Source organism: Mauremys reevesii, linkage group 1 (assembly GCF_016161935.1).
Source record: "Mauremys reevesii isolate NIE-2019 linkage group 1, ASM1616193v1, whole genome shotgun sequence".
Classification (NCBI taxonomy): domain Eukaryota; kingdom Metazoa; phylum Chordata; order Testudines; family Geoemydidae; genus Mauremys; species Mauremys reevesii.
In genome coordinates this window covers 58,409,002-58,434,326 of record NC_052623.1, presented here as the reverse complement: position 1 = coordinate 58,434,326, position 25,325 = coordinate 58,409,002, and the positions used below count along the sequence as shown (strand labels likewise).

The 25,325-nt window shown below is 41.6% G+C and overlaps 1 protein-coding gene across 1 annotated transcript in view; it reads right to left on the bottom strand.

The window, feature by feature from the left end:
* FREM2 (FRAS1 related extracellular matrix 2) overlaps positions 1-25,325 on the bottom strand; it is a 206,137-nt gene that overhangs the window by 94,327 nt on the left and 86,485 nt on the right. Inside the window, exons 3-4 of the mRNA XM_039505462.1 lie at positions 6,969-7,115; positions 453-683 (exon numbers count right to left, since the gene is read on the bottom strand). Coding sequence (XP_039361396.1) covers positions 453-683; positions 6,969-7,115 — 378 coding nt within the window. The remainder of the gene's footprint in view (positions 1-452; positions 684-6,968; positions 7,116-25,325) is intronic.

Below are 25,325 nucleotides of genomic sequence, written 5' to 3'. Positions count from 1 at the left end.
AGAACAAAGCAGAGTTTTTTCTCTACTTCTCTAAATTGATTTCCTCTGTGCACTCCACTAATTATATCTTTGAAGAAGGTTTAAGGGTTTTTTGCCTGACCTTACAACACAGGCAGATGTCTAGTAGCACATGAGTGCTACTGAGAGCATGGCTTTTCATTGGAAAGGGGACCCTAAAAGGTTTAGGAAGGCTAAACAATAAAACAATGCAGAACTAATAAACGAGAGTGAAGACATGAAAAAATATATTACACATATAAAAACACAGCACATTCATTAGGTGCTCATGAACTAGCATTAAGCTGAATATGACCTATGTCAAAACATCAAGATAATACTAAATCTGTTCTCAAAAATACAATATTGAAGGAATCACTGTACCAGTCCTTTCTTACAGTTTCCTCTGCAGCTGTGTCTACAGATTCAGAACAACATTTTTAAAATGTCTTTACCATCTCCTGGGTCAATAATTTCCACTGTAGCCACTTCAGGAAACTCTAGGACAGCCATGACAGGCTCGGAAAGCACAATTTGGAAGGTCTCAGACTGCTCATGTTCACCATCACTCAAAATCCGCACTCTCCAAGTAGCTAAGGTTTGGCCAGGATTGAATTGCACCTGTTTCTGGGCTTTTCCTTTGAAGTCTTTATCCTTCTCAGCAGTACCATCTTTAGTGCTAATACCTGCAGAGAAAAACAGAAAATAGGACCATTAACAACAGATCAATTCTATTTTTCTGTCATTCACAGATTCATAGATTTCCAGGTGAGTAGGAACCATTGTTATCATCTAGTGACCTGACCTCCTGTATGACACAGGCCATAGAACTTCCCTGAATTAACTCGTTTGAACTATAATCATTACTGATTTGCCATTACCAAATAATAGTTTAGAAAATACACCTCTACCCCGATATAATGCAACCCGATATAACATGAATTTGGATATAACGCGGTAAAGCAGCGCTCCAGGGGGGCGGGGCTGTGCACTCCGGTGGATCAAAGCAAGTTCGATATAACACGGTTTCACCTATAACCAGTAAGTTTTTTTGGCTCCTGAGGACAGTGTTATATTGGGGTAAAGGTGTATACACTTTTTCCAACAGAGGGTATTAATCTGCAGGGTTTAGGTTGTTGGGGAAATCTTCAGAAATACATAGGAGCCACCCAATGTAACCCTGTTACTCTGTATCAGAATTTGTGTTGGAACATCCAGCACAGGTAAACACAGATTAACCAAGGTTGGCTACTGTCATCCAAATCAAAATTAACTGCTGGTCAATTAAATACTTTCCATGCTAAATGTCAGTTTTTCTACCCCAGGACATTTCAGCTACATAGTTGTTTAAAAGAACATTTTGTTTTTGTTCTTTAATTCTCTGCTACTCAAAAATGCCAGAACCCTTTTTGCTGAAACTTAAACACCATTTACCACTTTCACACAGAGACCAAGCCTAGAAAATTTTTGCTTGAAAGATGAAAGTTTGGGGAAGTTATGAACAACTAAACATGGGAAATGACAATGAATGGTTATGAAACCTGAAATATAGCCACACGCCCACTACAATAACTATACTTTGGTGATATCAGATTGTTTCTGACTTTCTATAATGGCCACCACTAATCTCAAACTTTTCATGGTTAACTCAGGTCAAAATCGGGTAGCAAAGCCAAGGGATTAAATTCAGCACTGTGCCCCTTAGAGACAAAACACAGAACTTGCAGCCCAGGAGGCTGGGAGTCTGAGGTATCTTTAAATCATCTTTGTGCCCTCCTGAGCTTGGGCTACCTCAATGTAAATTAGACAACCTGTGAACGTTGTCTCCAACACATATCTCTGCCCTCATCTCCACCACTGGAATGCCCCCCACAACAGGGTTTCTGAGGAGCTACTCAAAATACAACTTGTGGCTGTATTTTCCGCTTCTGACACTGGGAGATTTCCCCTGCTAGTCCCAGGGCTTTTAGAGACCCTGTTGCCACTCCAAGCCCTTTACCCTGTATATTGAGACAGGAGAGGGGAATAAGAATCTCCCCTAACATCTCTTGTATTCTTTTACAATCCTGGAATTACACTCAAAATGATTAGGTTAGTCAGATGCAAGTTAACCAGCCAGTCACTCTTGGGATCAGCTCCTTGTCAGAATCAGAGCTCAAAGTATTTAGAAACTAAACTCAATTCATTTTCCAGGAGGCAGAAAATTTTGTACATACGTTACTGAAAAGGTCAGACGACAAATTTGTATTGTTACTTCCTCGAATAAAATCAGTATCTGTTAGCCAATATCAACAACAATTTAAATCAATCAACAAAATTCCTTAACTTGTTCTTTATTATTATACATGGGTGCTGGAACTATGGGTGCTGGCTTGAAGTGGTTTCCATCATATCCAGGGTTTACAGTTTGGTTCAATGGTTCTCAGCACCCGCACTATACAAATTGTTCCAGCACTCCTGTTATTATATATTATTTTCGGATGTAGCGTTTGCTCTTTGAAAGAAAAAAAAAAGTACATAGCCAAGTTAATTGTCATGAGCAAAGTCACTTAGACCCTGCTTCAGCTAGGAACTTAAACATGTGCCTCATTTTAAGCAGTGCCTATTGATTTCAGTGGGACTACTCGTGCTTGAAGCGTATCTTGCTGAATCAGGGACTTAAACTGTTTTCCCTCTTCTTCCAATCAGTTTAAGTCCTGCCTGCTATGCTTTCACCTGAACTTGTGCAAGATTAATATTTCAGCATCCAAACGTATCACTACTGCCAGTGCAGAGGGAATTGGATTTTTTTTTTAAAAAGCAGATCCAGAAGCCAGAGATATGTGTGAGGTTGTAGAATGTGATAGCACTTTCCTCCCCTTCTCACTCCCCATCCACTGTGAGCAGTTTTCAACACCTCTTGGATCAACCACAAATCACTGGTAACATTGACCGAGGAAAATGAGCCTACTTGCTGCAGTTCCTAATGCATATGCTGGTCATTGCTTGATCACATCAGTTCACAGCAGCATGACTGGTAAAGGATATATATTAATGTTTGTCTTAACAGTTGCTGCCCACTGTGGTCTACAAATCAAATGCACAGGAGAAAAACTTTATGACTATACTCTCAAAACAATTCCTAAACTTATAGGCAAAGAGTTAGTGCTGTCTCTGGATTTAACTAGGGCTAGAATCCAAATTCTTTGTTGTCTTTATTTATAAAACATAGAGCTTCATGAATGTAAGCACCTCAATAGATGCTCTTCTTCGGTATCCCACTAAACATACATGGATTCAACAAAAAAAGATAGGTTCCTGTCTTTAGTGAAAACTCTTCATCTTTTTATTGTTCACAGACACAGTATGTGTGAATTCTTCATGTTTAATGACAAGATCAAATACCGCTCACTCTGCTCAGGTGACTAGTCCTTATCAATCCAATTATTCACATTTTAATTGATCTATGTGCTACAGCTAGACACAACTATTATATACAATTAATCACATACCAGTGTGTGTGATTTGTATACAGTTATTGTGTCTGTCTGCAGCACATAGATCAGTGGTCCCCAAAATGTAAGGCATGCCCCACAAAGGGGGCGAGGAGGAACTTTCGGGGGGCACATGGTGAGACCCACGGCAGCCTCCATTGGGGGTGGTAGGGAGCACCACCCATCCCCGCTCTGCCCCGAGCCCAGCTCCAGCTCCACTTCCCCCCTTCTCTGCTCCCAGCCCAGCTTTGCCTCATTCCCTCTCTGCCTCTAGCCCCAGCTCTTCCCCCATCCCCAGCTCTGCCCCCAGCTCTGCTTCTAAGCCAACTGTGCAGCAATGCGGGGGGGGTGGGGGGTGGACAGATTCCATTATTGGTAAGTGGGGGCATGACAGGAAAGTTTGAGCACCACTGATATAGATTAATTCCTAATACCGGTACATATGCCTGGGGAGCTCGGAACGGAATCCTACTCTTTCGGCTCAAAAATACAGAACTAAAGAAAAGTCAGAACTATGGTAGAGCCTCTTTAGTTACAAGTTGTAATAAGTCCCTCAGCCTTCCCAGTCACTCAGCTACCAGAGAACAACATCACACATGTGCGTGTGGACATGCACATACACACACACACACACACAAAACTAGTGGTTTCCAAGTGAGTAAGGCGAGCAGGATTTGCTGCACTGCTGGCACTGGCAGCACCATCTCAAGATTTTTCAGCCCTGGAGTCTTAGTCAGTTGACACGGGCCAGCTGCAGGTATTTTTTATCCCTGTGTAGACATACCAAGAGAGGCTTTAACCTAGGAATCTGCTACAACACTTCCGTTATAGATGACCTATTCTATAAACCAAGGATGTCCCTCCATTTCCATCTAAATGGAACAATTTGATTAATAAGACAAGTTTGAAGTCTGACCTGACTTACCTCACTCAATTTCTCTGAAGTCAATGGAGTTAGTCTGGATTTACAGTAGTGTAGATGACAGGAGAATATAACCCACAAGTAGCAAATAAAACAATTTTAATACAGAAATATTCTCCTCTCAAACTCATATGGCATATCAACTCCTCTATGAGCACAAACTCCCACTGACATCCAGGGGAATTCTACATACACAGAAAGTACAGAGTGGTAGGGCTGAGATCAAATATGTGGACTGGAAAGGAAATGTTTTCCCACACTACACAATTACAACTGAGCTTTGTATTAATTATTCTTGCAGAAACTTTGCTCTAAGTATAAAAGCATAACATTTTTTGCTCATTTTAATTTGGATAAAACCAGATACAGATATGGAATACAGATGGAAAGCAATGAACCACCTGTGGATTTTCTTGAAATGCTGCAGTACCCAATACGTCTTAGAAAATATAGATTCTGCTAAACTCTCAATCCTACTGCAGTTTGTTATTATGACTGTTGAGGATGAGCAGGCTACAAATGGAATGCTTTTATTTCCCAGTTGTTAAATAACATTTTGGGGTTAATTACCCACAGGGGTAGCACACTAGAAATGAGCTGAAGTACAGCTGTTGTGGGATGGAATTCCTATGTATGAAAATAATTATGTATAAAAAAAAGGTATTGTTAACCATTATCCTTGAAGGTATTTGGAAAATTCCACAAATTGTAACTATTACAAAAGATAGTTTCAAGTTGTAAGTTGTTTGAAAAGTTTCAATAATTGAGTTTATTAATTAAACTTACCAGTTTAGCTGTGGTTAACCAAATAAGGCTACTCAATAACATATGAATTCATGCAAAACACAACTGCTGATGCAAGTAATTGTAAGGATGGTTAAAAAGCTTTCTGATCCCAGTTTGACAGTTCCTTTCCACTAGTAAAAGGACTTAGACTATGAAGTGTATGTGCATATGCATGTGAGAGACAGAGGGTAACATTTACAAAAGAACTGAAGAGCCAGATTTGTAGAGGTATTTAGGCACCTAATGATGCTTCTGAAATATATTGTACAGTCCAGTTCATAAACTAAAATCTATGTAATTAAAATATTTTTATTGTATTCCAATTAATATTCCCTAGCAAATTCTTTTTGTCCATTTGTCCAAACTCTTCTGTCTCAGGAAACTTTAGAGCATTTACAAACTAGAACCTTTTCAGGTTTTCCTTTAGTTTTAAGACCTTGCTTAAAAGACGACTGTTGATAACTGTTCATAAGCAGTATAACTGGGGATTAAAACTACTAAAATCAGAGTGCAATTTTTTTTTAAAATAAACTTTTCACATTCCACATTTCTGTCTGGCTTCCAATCTATTCATGTGTATTAAATTGACATACCCAAAATATTTTCTCTCCATATATATATTCCACTTGATAATGGAAGAGATAAGTACCCTTCCTTCCTCACCTCTCCTAAAGTGTCCTCCTGGTTTATGACAATACAAGACCTCTCCCTAACCATCAGGCCAACTGCCCCATCCCTAAAATAAAGTGTTTCACAGCCTGGGACTGCTCGTGATAACAGTTGCTGTTTTATATTGAGCATTAATAATCAAAGTCAGCTAGAGAAACTTCCCCCTCAAATCTTTGCATTTGACACTCTCAGTCTTGTAATGACAAAGGTCAAGGAAAATTATGAGTAGATGCAACACATAATTTATACTCTCTGATGCCGCACCGTGGCCAGTTCTTTGGAAATATTATGCATCAAATGGGTAAATTTGTTCTTTTCATTCGTCTGGCACTCTGAGTGACAGACCCTGTACATACTAACTTGAGCCAAATATTCCAAGTTCCATAAAAATTCATCCCAGAGTCAGAAATCACAGCTCCGTTCAGTGGGATATTTGGTCTCAATCTATAAATGAGGTATTTTCTACAGGTGTGCTAAACACAACACAGATAAATATGCAAAAATGCACACATTTACGAAACCACCATTTTTATTGCACATTCTTTAATTTAAGCATTTTTAGTTTTCAGTGTATAATGGATCAAATTTAGTATTTTTTTAATTAAAAGGCTACTTCATATGAAAAAGGAGTTTGGGGAACTAATTAGGGTCAAGGGGGCCCTTTCAGAGCTTCAGTTTCAACCCTGTTAACCTAATTTGCTTGTAAAGATATATGGCCTTATTTTGCTCCCATTCAAGCAAATAGAATTTCTGCATTTGAATTCAAACAGAAGGGTTGGCTCTATGGCAGCTATACCCAATGATGAGCTGCTGCAGAAACCAGAAAATGTATAGATGAACGATCCAATGTGGTTACCGTTGAAAAGGAAATTCCTACTAAAGATTGATGTTTGACTCGAAGAGGACATAAAACTATCAGTAACTGATCTGTAATTTGATTTTGTGCCTTAGTTTAAGTGAATCATACAATTATTTGAACAAAAGAACCTTGTCTAATAAATATGCATTTTAGTGTACCTAGTTGGATGAGTAACAAACAGTACCAAAGTAACATACTATGACACATTTTGCTACTCTTGTTGGTCTATGGCTCAGAAGTAATTTATAGGATTGGAACTTACTAATAAAAGAGGTTTCTCCCAGGTAACCTCTCCGCTTAAGAACAACATCTAGATATTTAGAGTCTTCATTTACCAAATAATATTCCTTCTCTAAAGAGATCCAGGCCCAGTTCAAACGAAAATGCTGGCTCTTCAGCTTATTGCCTCCTGTAAAACAAAATGAAAAAGAAATGCTTATTTACCTTGCCTTTATTTCCTCAGTGATGCAAATTAATGTATCCCATCTAAGCCATATGTTTCAGCTGTAAATTCAAATTCCTAACATCGTGGAGGTTTAACAGTAAGAAAAAACTAATAATCAAGTAGTCCATGACATATTTCATATACACAGAAACAAATTCTATGCTGGATACATATAAACAGGTCACATTATAACTAGAATATGGATCAATTAATCGATTTTGAGTTTTCATCAAAATAATACTTGAGTTCCCTGCATTTAAAACGAATGAATGACCCAAAACTTTCCAAGTCTGAGTTTGTATTTCCAAAACACACATTACACAGGATATCATGTGGAACTTCTGAGATATGATCAGAGTGCCTCAAAGCACGTATTATCTTAAGAAATTGGAGATGATATCAGCAATCATTCAAACTGCTACAGCAAAATTACAACTTCTGACACATCACTCCACAATTGCAAAGAGACTAATTTCAGTTACTTGGGAAATTAAACTTTACCCATACAGCCTGCTCTGAAAGATCATTGTTTTGTTCACTGATCCCAGTGTCTTTCTGGCTCAGCGATTATATGTCAGGTATGTGTTACATAACATATTTATGACACAGCTTTCACATCTTATTAGCAAATGGTTTGAGAAAGATTATGTCTTCCTGATAGGTGGGATATTCTTCAAAAGCATATGAAATTATAACTGTAGACAATCATAAAAGCATGATTTATCTTCATAATTTAAGGTGATTTAGAGCACTGCAGATGGTTATTGTCATTCCCATGAATCACTTTGGAAAAACACATGCATGTATACTAGATTCAGCAATGATTATTTTCTTCTAAGGCTTTCAATTTATATATTCTATTGATTAAGCCCCCAAACTGAATCACCCAGCTGGCTGGGATTTTTTGAAATTTAACTTACAACACATATAGATCAAGTGCTGTCTCTAACAGTGTCTGTGACATGGCACAAGAAGCAACCCTATGGCACAACTGAGTACCCCACCCATGGAAGCAAATTGAAATCCTGAGTGGGGAAGTTCCCTAGTAAAGCAGCAGCACAACAACTTCCCAGGAATGGTCTGGGACGATGCAAAGCCTGACTGCCATGCCTTCAGATACTGCAAGTGAAGTCCAGCATGGCAGTGCCACCCCAGTGGAAAGACTAAATGGTCAACATGGATTGAGATGGCATTTCTGGATAGCAGCTCTGTGTTGATGACATGGCCAACAAGCTGAAGATGATACCCACACACTCTTCATTGAAAAAGCCTCCATAACATCCTTCCTCCCATTCCTGTGTGGATAATGCTTATATTGCTCATCATGAGTACTCTACTTTTGTGACCAGGCAAGTATGAAAAAGAGGAACAGGATCCACAGTTGGAAAGGGGAACTCATTCACATGTCTGCCTTCCCATTCAACTCCAAGCATCTGTATAATACAAGCCCGCAAACTAGGTATAGACCTGCCCCGTTCCTAGCAGCAGTCACACTCAAATGCACCTACTTTACATGGCCTTAGGGAGTTTACACAATCGGAAGAACATAGCACTTAGATATGGTGAAGACAGACACTATAAAAAAAAAGACAAAACAGACAGACAGAGCTTAATCTACTCTAAAATAAATGTTTCAGAAGAAACATCTGTAAACAGATGGCATTTTACAGGCCTACATAAGAACACGGTTTTGTCAGATGGAAAGATAAGAGTCGCACGGAGGTAACAGACGTATCACTGGCAGAGAGCTATATACTGTTTGCACATGCTTATTTATTTGTATACCAAGCACAACCTCCCACCCACCCAAATAGATTAAAATGATGATGATAAAATATAGCAGAGTTTTATTTTCTCATGTACAGTTTACCTCCATCTGCTACAGATTATCCTAGGTGAAAGGGCAACATAATGTCAGATTGTAAATACAGGTATTGTGACTGTCAGACACAAGTTCAGAACCCATCAATATTGAGTGAGTCAACATGGTGGAGTCTGTTTGCCATTACTCTGTTGGGGCCCTTCATTTCCAGAGAAAGATTAAAGCAGTGATCAGCATGGCCGTGGGAAAAATATATATCTAGCACTGGGAACAAAGATGTCCTCTTATCAACAGACTGCTGGGCCTATTTGCTCCTGTGAGAGTATGCAGTCTGGCTCCCCTCCCACACGGCACTGCTGAAGGGCAAGGTTTGCAGGGATAACTGATGGCTAAACTGTGCAGGAAATTGATTCGAGAACTATTGTCATTTAAGATTTTTATATAAAACGTGTAAACAAAATATATTTTATTGGACTGCAGGAGAAATATTTTCAAATCTTTTAGTTCACTCAAATTTTAACTACAGTAGGAAGGGACAAATGGAAGGGGTTTTTTTTTATAATGTGTTCCACTCTATTCCCTTGAACAAACAGACAGCCTTTTAAGTTACTTCCACTCTGCTCCCAAGATAAGCCTCTCTACATACTTCTTTATGGAGCTATCAGAAAAATGTGAAAGCTACTGTACTATGCAAATGGAAGCAAAATAGTTATCAAAATATCATGCTGCAGTCACTGACCTAACCTACTATTGTTCCTCTGAACTGTACCAACTGTTGTGGAGAGAGGTGAGTCTTACAAATGGATGTACCAGTAATTGTTGTACAGCAGTGGTCTCCAACCTTTTTACACACAAGATCACTTTTTGAATATAAGTGCAACCCAGGATCTACCCCGCCCCTTCCCCAAGGCCCTTTCCCTTCCCCAAAGCCCCACCCTGCTCACTTCATTCCCCCCTCCCTCCATCACTCGCTCTCCCCCACCCTCACTCACTTTCACCGGGCTGGGGTAAGGGGGCTGGGGCTCAGGAGGGGGTGCGAACTCTGGGCTGGGGCCAAGGGATTCAGATTGTGGGAGGGGGCTCCGGGCTGAGTCTGGGGCAGGTGGCTGGAGTGCACGAGGGGGTGAGGGGTGAAAGCTCTAGGAGGGAGTTTGGATGCAGGAGGGGGCTCCGGGCTAGGGCAGACTGTTGGGGTGCAGGAGAGGGTCTGAGGTGCTGGCTCTGGAAGGGGGCTGGGGAAGGGGCAGCTTTGGCATGCTAGCTCTGGGAGGGAGCTCAGGGTTGGGGCAGGAGGTTTGGGTGTGGGAAGGGGTTTGGGGTGCTGGCTCTGGGAGAGGGCTCAGGGCTAGGGTGCGTTCCAGGCCAATGAGAGCTGCGAGGGTGGTGCTTGCAGGCAGGAGCAGTGTGCAGAGATCCTGCCCTCCACCCCAAGGGGCATGCTGGCCGCTTCCAGGGTGGCGTGGGGCCAGGGCAGGTAGGGACCCTGTCTTAGTCTGGCTGCGCTGCCGGACTTTTAGCGAACAGAGATCGTGATCGACTGGCAGAGACTCCAGGATCAACCAGTTGCTCGCGGTCTATGGGTTGGTGACCACTGCTGTACAGTGTTTATACACTGAGCACAACAGTTAAAACACTAAACACAGCTATCTCTTCAATGTTAATTAAGCCTGTATTTACTTTAGCTAAAACATGGCTCTATTAGCCTAGTGAAGTTCAGTGTCAATTTCATAATTAGAAGGAAAGGAAGGAGTGAGAGCAGCAGAATAAGGACAATGGACTTCAAAAAAGCAGACTTTATAAAACTCAGAGAACTGGTAGTTTTTATTTCCTTGGGCCTACCAAAGGGAAAAAGTAATTCAGGAGAGCTGTCAGTTTTTCAAGGAGACAATATGAAACGCACAACTGCAAACTATCCCGATATGAAGGAAAGACAGGAAGAATAGTAAGAGGCCAATCAGGCAGGGGTGCTGGAACAATTTTTATAGTGGGGGTGCTGATCATGGATTGGAAACCATGTATTTTGTGTTTGTTATTACTATTTCAAGCCGGGGGTGCCATGGAGTTCCAGCATCACTTCAATCAGGAGCTCTTTAATTACATGAAAATCAAAAAGGAATCTTACAAAATAAAGGAACAATGGGCAAACTGCTAAGTGGAGTACAAAAGTCTGGGATGTATTAACAGAAGTGTCATATGTAAGACATGGGATGTAATTAGAACTGATGAAGTCTCAGCTGGAGCACTGTGTCCAGTTCTGGGTGCCACACTTTAGGAAAGATGTGCACAAATTGGAGACATTCCAGAGGACAGCAACAACAATGATAAAAGGTTAAGAAAATCTGACCTATGAGGAAAGGTAAAAAACTGGGCATGTTTAGTCTTGAGAAGAAAAGTCTGGGGGAACTTTGTTAATAGTCATCAAATATGTTAAGGGCTGTTATAAAGAGGACAATGCTCAATTTTTTTCCATGTCCACAGAAGGTAGGAAAAGAAGTAAGGGGTTTAATCTGCAGCAAGGGAGATTTAAGTTAGATATTAGGAAAAAGTTTCTAACTACAGGGTGGTTAAACTCTGGAATAGGTTACCAAGGCAAGTTGTGGAATCCCCATCACTGGAAGTTTTTAAGAACAGGTTGGACAAACACTTATCAGGGAGGATCTAAGTTTACTTGGTTCTGCCTCAGTGCAGAGGGCTGGACTTGATGGCATCTTAAGGTCCCTTCCAGAAGTACATTTCTATGATAATGCCCTTATTAGCTTTTTAAGGCAAAAGTGCATGGGGATACTTTTTAATACTGTGTTGCAGACACAGGCTTTTACACAACGTTTTAAACAGCTTATTAATGGTTTTGTAATTGGTCTCAAATTTCTTGTTCACTGTTTTAAATAGTTTAAACCTCTTTCTGGTCTACTTTATATTGGCACACAGTTTTGTACATGAAAAAAAACCTACTACTTAACAGAAAGAAACAAACTGGTGTTAAAGAAAAACATTCACATGGAGAAACCTAATTGGCCAGGTACCAAACTAATTTATTTTTGTTGTCTGTGCTATGGAGGTTGGTAAAATTTATTCTGTTGGAAAGGTAAGGTTAGATTAAATATACAATTAAAAAGTTCAGAGAGAAGACTAATGTGAAACATTTTATATTGCCTAACTTCTACTCCTTTTTTAGATTACTCGCTATATTTTAAACTACTTTATTGTAGGCAAACAAACTTTTGGGTGAGGTTTTCAGAGGGCCTTCAACGTATCCTTTATTTATGTAAGCCTGTTGTTACTATTATAATAACAATATTGTTAACTCTATTCAAATGAGCAGCCCTGTACTATAATAATTGGCAGATTATAAATTTAGGTAAAGAAACTGTATATTTTTTAAGTCTTTTGTGCAGAAGTTATTAAATTAAATATACAAATAATTTAAAGAGAGTTAAATGTTATTCTGAGAACAAGAGAGTTTTATTTTCATTTCAAATCCCTTTCAGAATAGGATGCGACTATGCATGTTCCATTCTAGCATACTGAAACATTACATCCAAAACCAAAACTATATTAAAAGAATATTAAGGTTTTAAAGTCAAGCACACAAACATGAAAAAATGACTGAATTAAGGTGGCCTGTGCTACCTTAATTTGGCTTCCTGTTTAATTCACTACCTGTGCTGCCTATAGTAATAAAATAAATACCTGCAAATAAATTAAGGGAGTTTGTATCCCTCATGAACTCTTCCCTTGGGTTTAAGCCAAACTGCTGTGCAAATAATTAAGGTACTATAAATCAATGACAGTTTTGCTTTCATTCCTCTCCCAGATAAGTGCTTGTAATACAAATATATCAGAGATTTAGCGAGGGGAGCCATTACCACAGTGATTTTAAGACTAAACAAAAGGGCTGAGGGCCAAGTTACAATGATGTAGTCCAAGAAAACTCCATTGACATCAATGAAATTTGCCCTTGATGGCATAACTATGATTATGCTTAAATATTCATGCATTTAAATACTCATGATGCCAAATTAGTCATTAACTTGTTTATTTCTAGCAGGGCCACTTCCAGAAAAGTCAAGTCATGTAGCATCTCCAGTTGCAATTACTGAATACAAAAAGTTACGTTAAAAGAAAATTAAAAGGGTGAAACTAATCATTACACTACAGTATGGGGAAAACTGATACAAAATTAACACTCCCATTTAAACAGATGCTTGAAAATCTGAATATCTAACACCTTTCTGGTTCCTCTAATTCACCAGCATACCTAGGTGGCCACATGCATTTAAAGGAAATAAAAACTGCATGAAAAATACAGGATAAAACCCTTGGGTCAGATCCTCAGCATTCACTCCCATTGTGGAAAGCTGCCCTAACATACAGGGATTACTACTGGGTGACATAAAGCTGCCATAGCCAGCTCTGTACCATCTCCTCTTAGCCTCTCCAGCACTGTGGGCAAGGCTGGAGCTCAGGTGCACTTAAGGAGCTAGCCCTTATGTTTAAGGAACCTCATCCCAAATGTTTTTATTTGAGATACAAAATCATACTATGGTAGCCCAGTGTATAATTCTTTGCTTGATTACTCATTGACAACGTACTCCAAAATCAATTTCCTACATTACTGTATATTTTACATTTATTAGCATTTATGAAGCTCTGAATTTTTAATCACAATTGAAAGATGATGGATTTTTCTGGAAGGGGTTCTATTATTAATATTTTATACCCACATTAACACCCAGGTTTCTTTCTTTTCCTACCACAGCCTCATTCTTATGCTCCTTTTCCTAGAATGGAGGCACGCTTTGACATGGTTTTCTTCATAACTGCAGCCTGAAAATATTGAACACTAAGGACCAGTTTCTGTTCTCAGTGTATGCCACTGTAAATGTATAGAACTAAACTGGAGTTTGATGACCAAGATCAAAATCTAGCTCTACGAACTCCAAGATTACTCATTGCTTCCTCCTGCTATGACCAGTAGTGGTCCCCTTCTTCTCACCTCCCGTGCTGGGTAGTAAGGAATACTGAGAGTAGTAAACCTTAGCAGTTCTGCATGGCTGGAATATTCAGCCAACTAGAATCACAGAATCATAGAACGACAGGGTCAGAAGGGATTGCAAGGGTCATCTAGTCTAATCCCTTGCCAAGATGCTAACATTAGTTCTACTTGCCGAGATTTCAGTACCAGCATTTATAACTGAAATTAATATGGCACATACAGAATGCTTGGTGGGTGTGCAACATTTTCCTCTATATAACAGGATATGTCAATAACGCTTAAGGTGGGATACAAACGCCACCCAAACAAGTACGCTTCTGTTAACTGAATGACAGCTCTCCATTTCCAAAGTAAAGAAAGATAATGAAAACCATGAATGTTGTATTATGGTCCATTGGTAACTATGCATACTACAAGACATTGAATCACAATCAGAAACATGTGCCAAAAGGAAGTATGGCCATCAGAACAGGGCTCAGAAGCACTAAAAGGACAACCTGTGTTTATCACCTGAACTCCCATCAACTCCTTGGTCTTTGGATTTCACCCACAGTTGCATGCTGTAGCCACTAGCAGTACATCTTCATGGGAAAGAACACCACTGTCAATGCCTCCTCTGCCGAGACCATCAGTGAAGGGTTAGGTTCCAGAATCCCTTGCCCTTCAGCACCTCTCCTTGGAGGTGGAGGTGCTGTCATTTCTTTGGGGCCATCTGAGTGAAGTTACCTTATAAGAGTAGTTTTCTCAACAAGGTTTAGTAAAGATAGAGAGAAAATAATAATAGAGCAACACAAACAGTTTGCATAACGTGTACATTTACACTTTTCATGAATTAAACTAGATAGCATGCAGAGAGGACAAGGATGTCAAGAATGCCTAACCCTGGTGTAAGCAATCGCGGGGTAGTCAACCTGTGGTAGCCTAACTTGCAAAAGTGCAATGATACACAGTGTGCTGTCACTCCCTACATGCACAATAGCACTATATCTGGCTATGACAAGCAATACAGCTATCTGGGAGCGTATCCCAAGATTCATAGCACCATAACTCACAGTGTCACTTTATGGTCGCATTGTGGGGCTACTTGTCTGCTCACTCTAGGGACTGTGGGAGGCAGTTTCATGCAGAGAACATGTCAGTAAATTCCTTGGTTTGGGCATTTAGGAAATATCAATCCAAAGAGAAACTGAAATTAATTGAACTTAACATAAAATAGAACAAAATTAGTCAAAAGAAAAAGAAAACAATTAACAATTATTCTCTTAATGATCTGCCTGGTAAGAAGAGCATGAGAAGAAAAAAGTTTTTTTAAAGCCTAATACTTTTCTATCTTTACCTCACTTTAAATACTTGAATGAGCCAGCCTTTAAAAGACGCAGTAGTGTTATAGCCATCTTGGTCCCAGGGTATTAGAGATAAAAGATGGGGGAGGTAATATCTTTGAATAGACCAATTTCTGTTGGTGAAAGAGACAAGCTTTTGAGCTAATCTGAAGGTTTGAAGAAGAGCTCTGTGTAAGCTCAAAAGCTTGTTTCTCTCGCCAACAGAAGCTGATCCAATAAAAGATATTACCTCACCCACTTCAAGCTTTTAGAATAGCCTGACAAGATATTAATGGTTCTCGCTGAAAATTCAACTGTAGGTACTAAAGCAGTGACTGAAAGTTATCAAAAAGTTGGACTAGAAATACAGGTTTGGAATGGAGTGTTTGAAATCTAGTTTAAGAAGTTCACTAGTGGGCACTGTTCTGCTTTATCAAAGACCTGTGATGGCTGAAGCTGGAAAAACTGTATGTAGGTACACTGCTAACTGCAAGTAGGATGCTGAGCAGAGACTAGGGTGACCAGATGTCCTGATTTTATAGGGACAGTCCTGATATTTCGGGCAGATTGAAAGTCCACTTCTGATCAGGGGTCAGAACACAGATAGACAGCAGGATAGTACAAAGGAATGGGTGCCAAGGGACTGAATGAAGGAAAGGGATTGGAGGACCGTCATATCTCGACTGCTGTGACTGCCCATGGTTGCATGTTTTCACTGCGGTTATCTTGGAGAAGCAACATGCAATAAAAGATACTTGGAGTCTGCTTTATAGCTCAAGGAGCAGTGGCTCCCATGTCATGTGGCACTAATAAAGGTGTGTAAATGTGTGAAAGTGAAGTATAGTGAGGGGAAAACCCACAGTTGAGTCCAAGTTAAATTTGCCATGAAGACAAAGCCTTGTGGTCACAGAAAAGAGAAAAACAAAGCTTGTATCTCTAGAGAACAGTTCCCTCTGACCATTCTCTGATCTGCACAGACATAGCCTCCCTCTTTGTTTCCATTGACGCCTTCCCCACATCCCTCACCAGAGTTGTTTATCAAATCCCAGGTATTAGATTTCATTACCATATCAGGATGAGGTTACAACACCATTTCCACAATGGAGTTTTTGATCAAGAATAATAACAAAGAAATACAGAACTCTTTGTCCCCATAAAAGGATTATTTTCCCCAAATTACCCATGAGAGGTTCCCTCAACTTCCTGTCTCCAAGTCCAGCATTTTACAGACCATTTTGATCCCTACTTCCTTAGTCAAGCCTCACTAGTCAAGCTAATTGACTTTTGATTTGCATATGCATTGTTCTTGTCTGATCATTGAGGCGGCATTTAAAAATAGCTTGCCTCTTTAAATTCCGCATCAGTTTCCTCTTATCAATTTTCTATTGTCATGAAATACAAATTATTGGCAGATCCCCATGTCCTGTGTTCCAGTGTGTCTCTCCCACCTGATTTACATGCTAATGGACTCAGTCCTGCATGTAACACCACGATGGTGGACCTTTGAGTCTTCATGGAGCCCCACTGAGATCAACTGAAGTGGAAGCTCAGGGGTCTACCTGTGGGGAACCACCTGCAGGGCTGTAGCCCGATTCTCTTTTATGCTAGTTGTCTTTCCCCATGTTCAGAGTACATTAAATCCCAGACAATTCTGACCAATGCCCACTGCCATCAGAGAAATATAGATAGTAGATTTGATATGTTTAGTTTGGGAACTATATTTCAGTCAACTCTAACTGATTTTCCATAGTACTATAACCTTGTATGCTACAGGTGCTGTGCACACTAGTACAAATGAAAGAAAACACAGATCTACACAATGACCATATATAGAATTTTCCCAGAGAAATGTTTAGAGAATAGATAACAAATGCTCATTTTTCACAGTATTAGAGCTCTACACCATCCACTGTTTATCTGCTGTGGAACATACCATAATTAGAACTCACGTATTCTACAAAATTGCCTTTCTTTGGTCTAGAAATCCTAACAGCAGCAGTAACATACACAAGCAAACCCAGTACATTATATGCTCCATTGAAGGAGGTTTTGAGATTGATTTTAACCATCTCTATGATGTAAGAGAGTCAAATAGCGTCATCTGAAACAAATTAAAATATTTCATCTTTACAAGTCCCTTTCAAATGCTGTCATGACACCCCATCTCTAAATTAACCCTCTGAGGTTTCCACTGAATTCCTTCTCATCTCTGTTTGCTTCATATATGCCACTGCAATGCAATATATTTTCAGAGTAACGAAGAATCACAACCTCTAATTAATCCCTATCTCAAAACAATGGATTTTCAGATTCTAAGGAGACAACACACACTTCCTAGCATCACCACCTTACTGAGTGCCTGATTGAATGTAATTGCTGGGTGTCCACTGAACTGCAGACAGTGCTTGACATTAGGATTGTCAATTAATCGCAGTTAACTCACATGAGTTACTCAAAAAAATTAAATCGCAATAAAAAAATTTATTGTGATTAATCACAGTTTTAATTGCACTTTTAAACAATAGAGTACCAATTGAAATTTATTAAATATTTTGGATGTTTTTTACATTTTCAAATATATTGACTTCAATTATAACACAGAATACAAAGTGTACAGTGCCCACTTTATATTATTTTTATTACAAATATTTGCACTGTAAAAATGATAAAGAAAAGAAATAGTATTTTTCAATTCACCTCATACAAGTACTATGGTGCAATATCTTTATTGTGAAAGTGCAACTTACAAATGTAGTGGGGTTTTTTGTTACATAACTGCACTCAAAAACAAAACAATGTAAAACTTTAGAGCCTACAAGTCCACTCAGTCCTACTTCTTGTTCGGGGAATCGCTAAGACAAACAAGTTTGTTTACATTTGCAGGAGAAAATATTGCCCACTTCTTATTTACAGTGTCACCTGAAAGTGAGAATAGGCATTTGCATGGCACTTTTGTAGCTGGCACTGCAAGGCATTCATGTGCCAGATATGCTAAACATTCGTATGCCCCTTCATGCTTCAGCCACCATTGCAGAGGACATGCTTCTATGCTGATGACGCTCATTAAAAAAAATAATGAGTTAATTAAATTTGTGACTGAACTCCTTGGGGGAGATTTGTATGCCTCCTGCTCTGTTTTACCTGCATTCTGTCATATATTTTGTGTTATAGCAGTCTCAGATGATCACCCAGCACGTTATTCATTTTAAGAATACTTTCATGGCAGATTTGACAAAACGTAAAGAAGGTACCAGTGTGAGATTTCTAAGGATAGATACAGCACTCAACCCACAGTTTAAGAATCTGAAGTGTTGTCCAAAATCTGAGAGGGGTGAGGTGAGGTGTGGAGCATGCTTTCAGGTGTCTTAAAAGAGCAACACTCCAATGCAGAAACTACAGAATCCAAACCACCAAAACAGAAAATCAATCTTCTGCTGGTGACATTTGACTCAGATGATGAAGATAAACATGCATTGGTCCACACTGTTTTGAATTGTTATTGAGCAGAACCAGTCACAGCATGGACGTATGTCCTCTGGAATGGTGGTTGAAGCATGAAGGGACATACGAATCTTTAGCACATCTGGCACATAAATATCTTGTGATGCTGGCTATGACAGTGCCATGAGAACCTCTCTTCTCACTTTCAGGTGACACTGTAAACAAGAAGAGGGCAGCATTTTCTACTGAAAATGTAAACAAACTTGTTAGTCTGAGCGACTGGCTGAACAAGAAGTAGGACTGAGTGGACTTGTAGGCACTAAAGTTTTACACTGTTTTATTTTCGAATGCAGGTATTTTTGTACATAATTCTACATTTGTAAGTTCAACTTTCACGATAAAGAGATTGCACTATAGTACTTGTAATGGGGGAATTGAAAAATACTATTTCTTTTGGTTTTTTACAGTGCAAATATTTGTAATAAAAATAAATATAAAGTGAGCATTGTACACTTTGTATTCTGTGTTGTAATTGAAATCAATATATTAGAAAATGTAGAAAACATCCCAAAATATTTAAATGGTGTTCTATTATTAACAGTGGGATTAATCACAATTAATTTTTTTAATCGCTTGACAGCCCTACTTGACATATGAAGAATATATAGCTGTCAACAGCTACCACAACTTTTTGGGGTGGGTGGGGATTAGGTCTACAACCTAGAAACAAGTTGCAAATGGCTGCATTTGCCAGTGTTCAGAATAAGCAAATGTTTAAGTAAATCTTTTAAATTTGAAATATATTGTGTATTTGCATTACAACAAAAAGTGAAGGGGGTGAGTGGGAGATATGAGAGAGAAATATAAAGGTCAGGTAGTATATACAAAGAAAGGGGGGAAATCTGGATCCTAATGATGGAATTTTACAAAGCAACCAGGGAATCATTTCCTGGAGAGATTGTTATTGACAGGACACCAGCAAAACAGGGAACAACTCATCCAGAAGGACAGAGCAGTGCATAGGATTTAATACAGCCCCACCTGTTCAACTTAACCTTCATTCAGCATCTCTTTGCTAATGAAACATGGTGGCAGCATCTGAGCTGAGAATTCTCTGAAGTGCAGCACCTGGCAGCGTGAGCCATGGAGGTTGGTCTGACGCCCCCAGGAGCGGAAGGAGGAGTTTGAGCTGTACACAGACCTGGCCATGCAGGATAAAGACAACAGCAGGAAAGCAAAACTGTTACTTTACCTTACTGGGGAATAAGGCAGAGAGGTCTGCAGCTCTCCAAAGTTCACCCCTGCCACAAGCCTCACAGCAGTCCTAGGAGCCCTGGGGGTTTACCGCTCCCCAACAGCAGAACAAAAAACTATGGAGTGACATAGGTTTCTCAGTAGATACCAATCCAAAGTGGAGGTGAGAGACCCGTATGTTACTGCCTTACACACGGTGGCTGCTACATACAATTTTGGGGATTTGCCAGACTCCCTCATTTGGGACAGGATAGTCTGTGGTGCTTGGGATCATCACCGGCAGGAGCAGCTGCTTTGGGACAGCAATCTCACACTAGACATGCTTAGACATGAGGCAGAAGCTTCAAGAGAATGAATGAAAGTCCTAGGAGCCACCACACTCCCAAAAGTACATTCAGTGAGATAACAGCAAATGACAGCAGTTGGCCATATGAATTTACTGTGGGTGACAAATTGACGGGGTAAAGGAGAAGTGCCAAGGGCGATGGGTATAATAGGACTAGCTGCCCCAAGGGACACCTGGGGCACAGTGGCCCCGCTCCTTCCCTGAGGTACACACCCCACACCACGTGCTGCTGCCACCTGCCTACCTGCATTCCACCTCCCCCCACCCATGTCCCCACTGCTCGCCACACCGCTTCTCCTCAGGGGTGAGAGAGTGAGGAGGGATGCTGCAAGCAAGCAGCCAGTGTGGGGGTCTGGCAGGGGAGTGTGGCGTCTTGGCCGGGCACTGGGGCTGCCAGCTTGGAAAAGGGGGCTACTGGCTCTGCCTGGCACTCGGGCAGGGGTTGGTTCGGCCAGGTGCTTGGGGGGGAGGGCTCGGCCCAGTACTCAGGTGGGAGTGGCTCAGCCTGGCACGCAGGCGGGAGTAGCTCGCCCCAGCACTCAGAAGGGGAGGGAGCGGCTCACCCTGGCGTTTGGGCTGGGACTGGGGCTGGCCCAGCACTGGGGGGGGGAGGGGGCGCGGAGTGGCCTGGTGCTCAGAGCAGCCTGGCGCGGCGCTTGGCCTGGCACAGGGGTGGGGGCTGGCCTGGGGTGGGCAAGCCGGGGCTCCTCTGATTGCAGGGTGGGAGGCCTCACAGCTCCTCCTGTTATGGGGGATGGATTTTGGGGCTCCAGTGTGTGGGGGGGTGGGGCCTCAGGTGGAAGGGGCAGGGCTGGTGGGCTAGCCTCCCCAAAGTGGGGGTTCACCCCCCACCCATGAGAAGTGCCCCACACTAGAACAGCGTTGCAAGGAATGTGGCAACTTGAACTATTTTAGCAGTGCAAGAGCAGAGGAAGGCATAAGAAAGATTCAGTCAGGCTTGTACAAGAGGGGGATGGTGCATCAGATGTCAGTGATGACACCATGACTCTCTCTATGGCCACCCAGTAATAGTGCAATCAGACCAAAACCCCTAGAGACAGTCCTGGCAAAGCCCCTTCTTAAGACTAAAGGGGACCAAAATACCCCGTTCCAGGTGTTGGAGTGAACAAAGGCCTGGTACCAGAAGACAGGAAGTGATCCTGGAGAATTAAGAGTTGGATGCGGTGAAAAACTCCTGGACACTGTTCCTTAAGGGCCTGTCAGAGGAAAAGCCTCTGTGTGTGGCAGAAGAACCAGAACTCAATATTAACTGTTGAATTGTGATTTTGGATTTTCATTGTTGAGGGTTCATTGAGGACTGTTTGGATTAATTTTGTGATTAAGGACTCTGAGGTCTGTGTGAACTTTATTTGATATTAAGCTAGCCCCAGAAAGGGGTGCCGTGAGCCACAACAGAGATTATATGGAGTGCTTAAGAAGCTTGTAAGAGGGGGCTACAGGGGCTGGATACCTGCAGAGCAACTTCTGGCCATGAGAGGGTGCTCAATAAGCAGCCATCCCACTACAGCTCCAAGGAGATTGCAGTGCATGTTGACACGACTCCAGTACTACCAGTCACAGATCAGATATTGTCCAGGATGACTACAGGTGTTAGCTCACACCTTGAGCAGGCCATATATACACAGCATAAGCGAGCAGGGGGGAAGAAGATCATGACACCGAATTCATTAACATGTTGCACTATCGAAATCTAAGAGGCTACAGAAAAGAACATTAAACTACAGAAAGTCACAAGAGTGATACTAGCAGGGTGGCCAGAAGACAGAAGTCCAGTACTGGGAAAAGCAGAAGCATATTTTCAAATTAAAGATGAGCTTAGTGTGCAGGACAGAATCATATTTCAAGGACAGAAAGCTGTTGTCCCCACTTCATTATGTAAGGATATCATACAAAAAAAATATGCCTCACACACCTAGGAATTGAAAGCTGTCTTAGATGGGCACGATAGGGTGTTTAACTAGTTTGGGAATTAACATGTGTAGTCTGGCGTGCTTTACCACATATGTGGTGGCGGCCATGTGTCCTAATAGTTGTAAACAAGTTCTTGTTTCAATTTAGGAAAAGAAAGAGATTGTGTCTACCAGATATTTTATGGTTAGAACTCTGGCATTCGGAAGAAATGCTCCAGCTTGTACTGAGTCGAAGCATGCCCCGATGAACTCCAGTTGTTGAGTCGGTATTAGTGTGGATGTTATGTTTATTTGGAGTCCCAGGTTCTGGAAAAGACTGAAGGTGATTTGGGTGAATGTTTGTCTCTGCATACGTGCGTCCTTTGAGGAGGCAGTCATCGAGGTAGGGGAAGATTACGATCCCACGTTTGCGTAAGTGTGCTGTGAGAAACACTAGGGTCTTGGAGAACACCCTCGGTGCCATGGAGAGGCCAAATTGGAGTACATGGTATTGGAAATGTTCATGTCCGACTGTAAATCGGAGGAATCGTCTGTGGGCTGGATGAATCATGATGTGGAAATGTGTGTCTTGTTGGTTGAGGGCTGAAAACCAGTCCCTCTGTTCCAGCGTGAGGATTATCATGCCTACATGACCATCTTGAACTTTTCAGAGGGAATGAATTTGTTGAGTTTTTGGCGGTCTAGCCTCCGTTTTTGTTCTGTGTCAAAAAAATAATGGGAATAAAACCTCTTCCCCCTGTATTCCATTGGTACAGGTTCCACAGCTCCTAAATGTAGTAGGCACTACTTCCAATCTGAGAAGCTGCTTGTGAGAAGGGTCCTCAAGAGGGACGGGGAGCAGGGTAGGATATGGGGACAAGAAGAAAAGAGGATGGAATAGCCCAATTTTATTATCTCCAAGACCCAACGGTCTTGGGTATTGTGCTCCCAGGCTTGTTGGAAATGCTGTAGACGATGGCCAGGTATGCGCTGGAATCCTGGGGAGGATGTTCAGACCCTCAACCAAACCTTCAAAATTACGGCTTGTTGCCTGAAGGTTGGGATTCTGCATGTTGTGGCTGTGTCTGTCTCTGGCGTAGTGGTCTGTTTTTCTGTCTGTTTGCCTCTTAAGGTCTGGATTGAGGGTGATTAAATTGGGTATCTCGTGAGCATTGATATGGCTGGTACCTCCCCTTTTTGTGGGGAGAAGTGTAAATACCTAATGTGCATAGTGTGGCATGAGAATCTTTCATTGTGTGGAGGACTTTATTCGTTTTTGAGGAGAAAAGTTAGTCTTTATCAAATGGTAGGTCCTCCACTTTTAATTGCATCTCTTTAGGTATGCCCGATGCTTGGAGACATGATGCTCTACGCATTGTGATGACCATCGCAGTCGTATGTGCTGTGGTATTGGCCATTCCAGGGTAGTTTTTAATGCCGTCCTGGAGACTAACTGACCCTCTACCAGTACTGTCTTTAGTTCCACCCTGTTGTCCTCAGGGAGGTCTGAGGAAGATTCAAAGAGATTATAATCTGTCATGGTCTTATTTGTCGAGAAGGGCACTATAGTTTGCAATGCGGAACTGTAGAGTAGAGGAGGTGTATACCTTCCTGTCCAGTAAGTCCAGTCATTTGTAGTCCTTGTCCTGTGGCATTGGTTGGATTTGTTTTGCCCTATGGGTTGCAGTGTCCATTACCAATGAATTAGGTTGTGGGTGGGTATATAGGAAGTCCATGCCCTTCACTGGCACATAGTACTTCCTATCTGCTCGTTTGCATGTGTCTGCCATACCGTCTCTGCAGGTTCAAGAATTGCATCATTTATAGGAAGAGGTATCTTAAAGGTGGATGATGGCTGTAGGATTTGCAGTAGTTTGTACTGGTTTTCATGGACTTCCTCCAGGGGGATGTCCTGATTGGCTGCTACCCTTTTAAACAAGTCTTGGAATTGTTTGAAGTCATCCGCCATTGTTGGAGGAGGTGGCATGACGGCTTCGTCCGGGGACGAAGATGAGTTATGTCTGGGCGATGTGTCTTCATTGCCCATTTCCCCTTGGGTTCTTGTGTTGTGTCTTCTAGTCCCAGTGATGCAGTGGGGACTGGTGATCCTGGTGGGGACCATAATTCTCCCCTAGGTAGTGAGGAGGGTGCAGTGTATTGGGCCTTATATGTTGCCCATGAGTCCCACGTCGGCCATTGAAACTGGAAAGGCATAGGGGGGCACATTTATGGTTGTCCATACCATTGGAAGGGTGGTTTCACTTGATGTGTTTTGGTTTTCAGTGTGCCCCAGGCCTCTTTCCCTTGGGGTATGGGCAAGTGGTGTGGCAAGGAGACTCCTTCCTCTAGCTCATTTGACTCACTATCTGTAAGTGCCATTGGAGAGGTTGGCTGCGTTAAAACTTGTGATCCCTGGGTGCCAAGGAGGGGTGATTGTGGTACCAATGGTATGGTTATGTCAGCGTGCGTGAGGAATTGTTGCAGTACTGATGGTGTCAGTACCTTGTATCACTTGGTCTACTGGTAGGCTTGTGGTTCGAGTTGGTCGGTGCCGGGTCCTTGGCAGTACCAACTGTGCATGTTGGTGCTGAGGTAGATGTTGATAGTGACGATGTGGATGGTACTGGGGGTGGCAGCATGGTCAGTGTCAGCTTAGTTGTCAGTGCTGTATGCATCGGTGCCGTGGAGGTGTTTTATGTCTTGACTCCTTCTTTTTGGCTTTCAGCTCTGCAGCACGGCTGGTGCCAGAGGTGCCGGGAAAGTCGTATATACTGACTCTCGGAGCCATCTGCACTGGGGATAGAGACCGCACAGGGGACCATTTCTTTTTCTGTGGTTCCTGCTGCGGAGAAGTCAAGGCTCTCTTTCTCTTTTCTGAGGAGGATGGAGCCAGGCTCCTTGACGGTTCAGACTGTGTTGGTGAGCATTTTCTGAAGGACCTGTGGTCACCCTTGTCTGATCCTGGGAGAAGTATTTTTCTTCATTAGGATCATCTTCAAGTGGAGGTCCCAGTCTCGGTGGGTTCATGCCTTCAAGTTGCTGCAATGAATGCATTTAGAAGGAACGTGCGTCTCTCCGAGGCA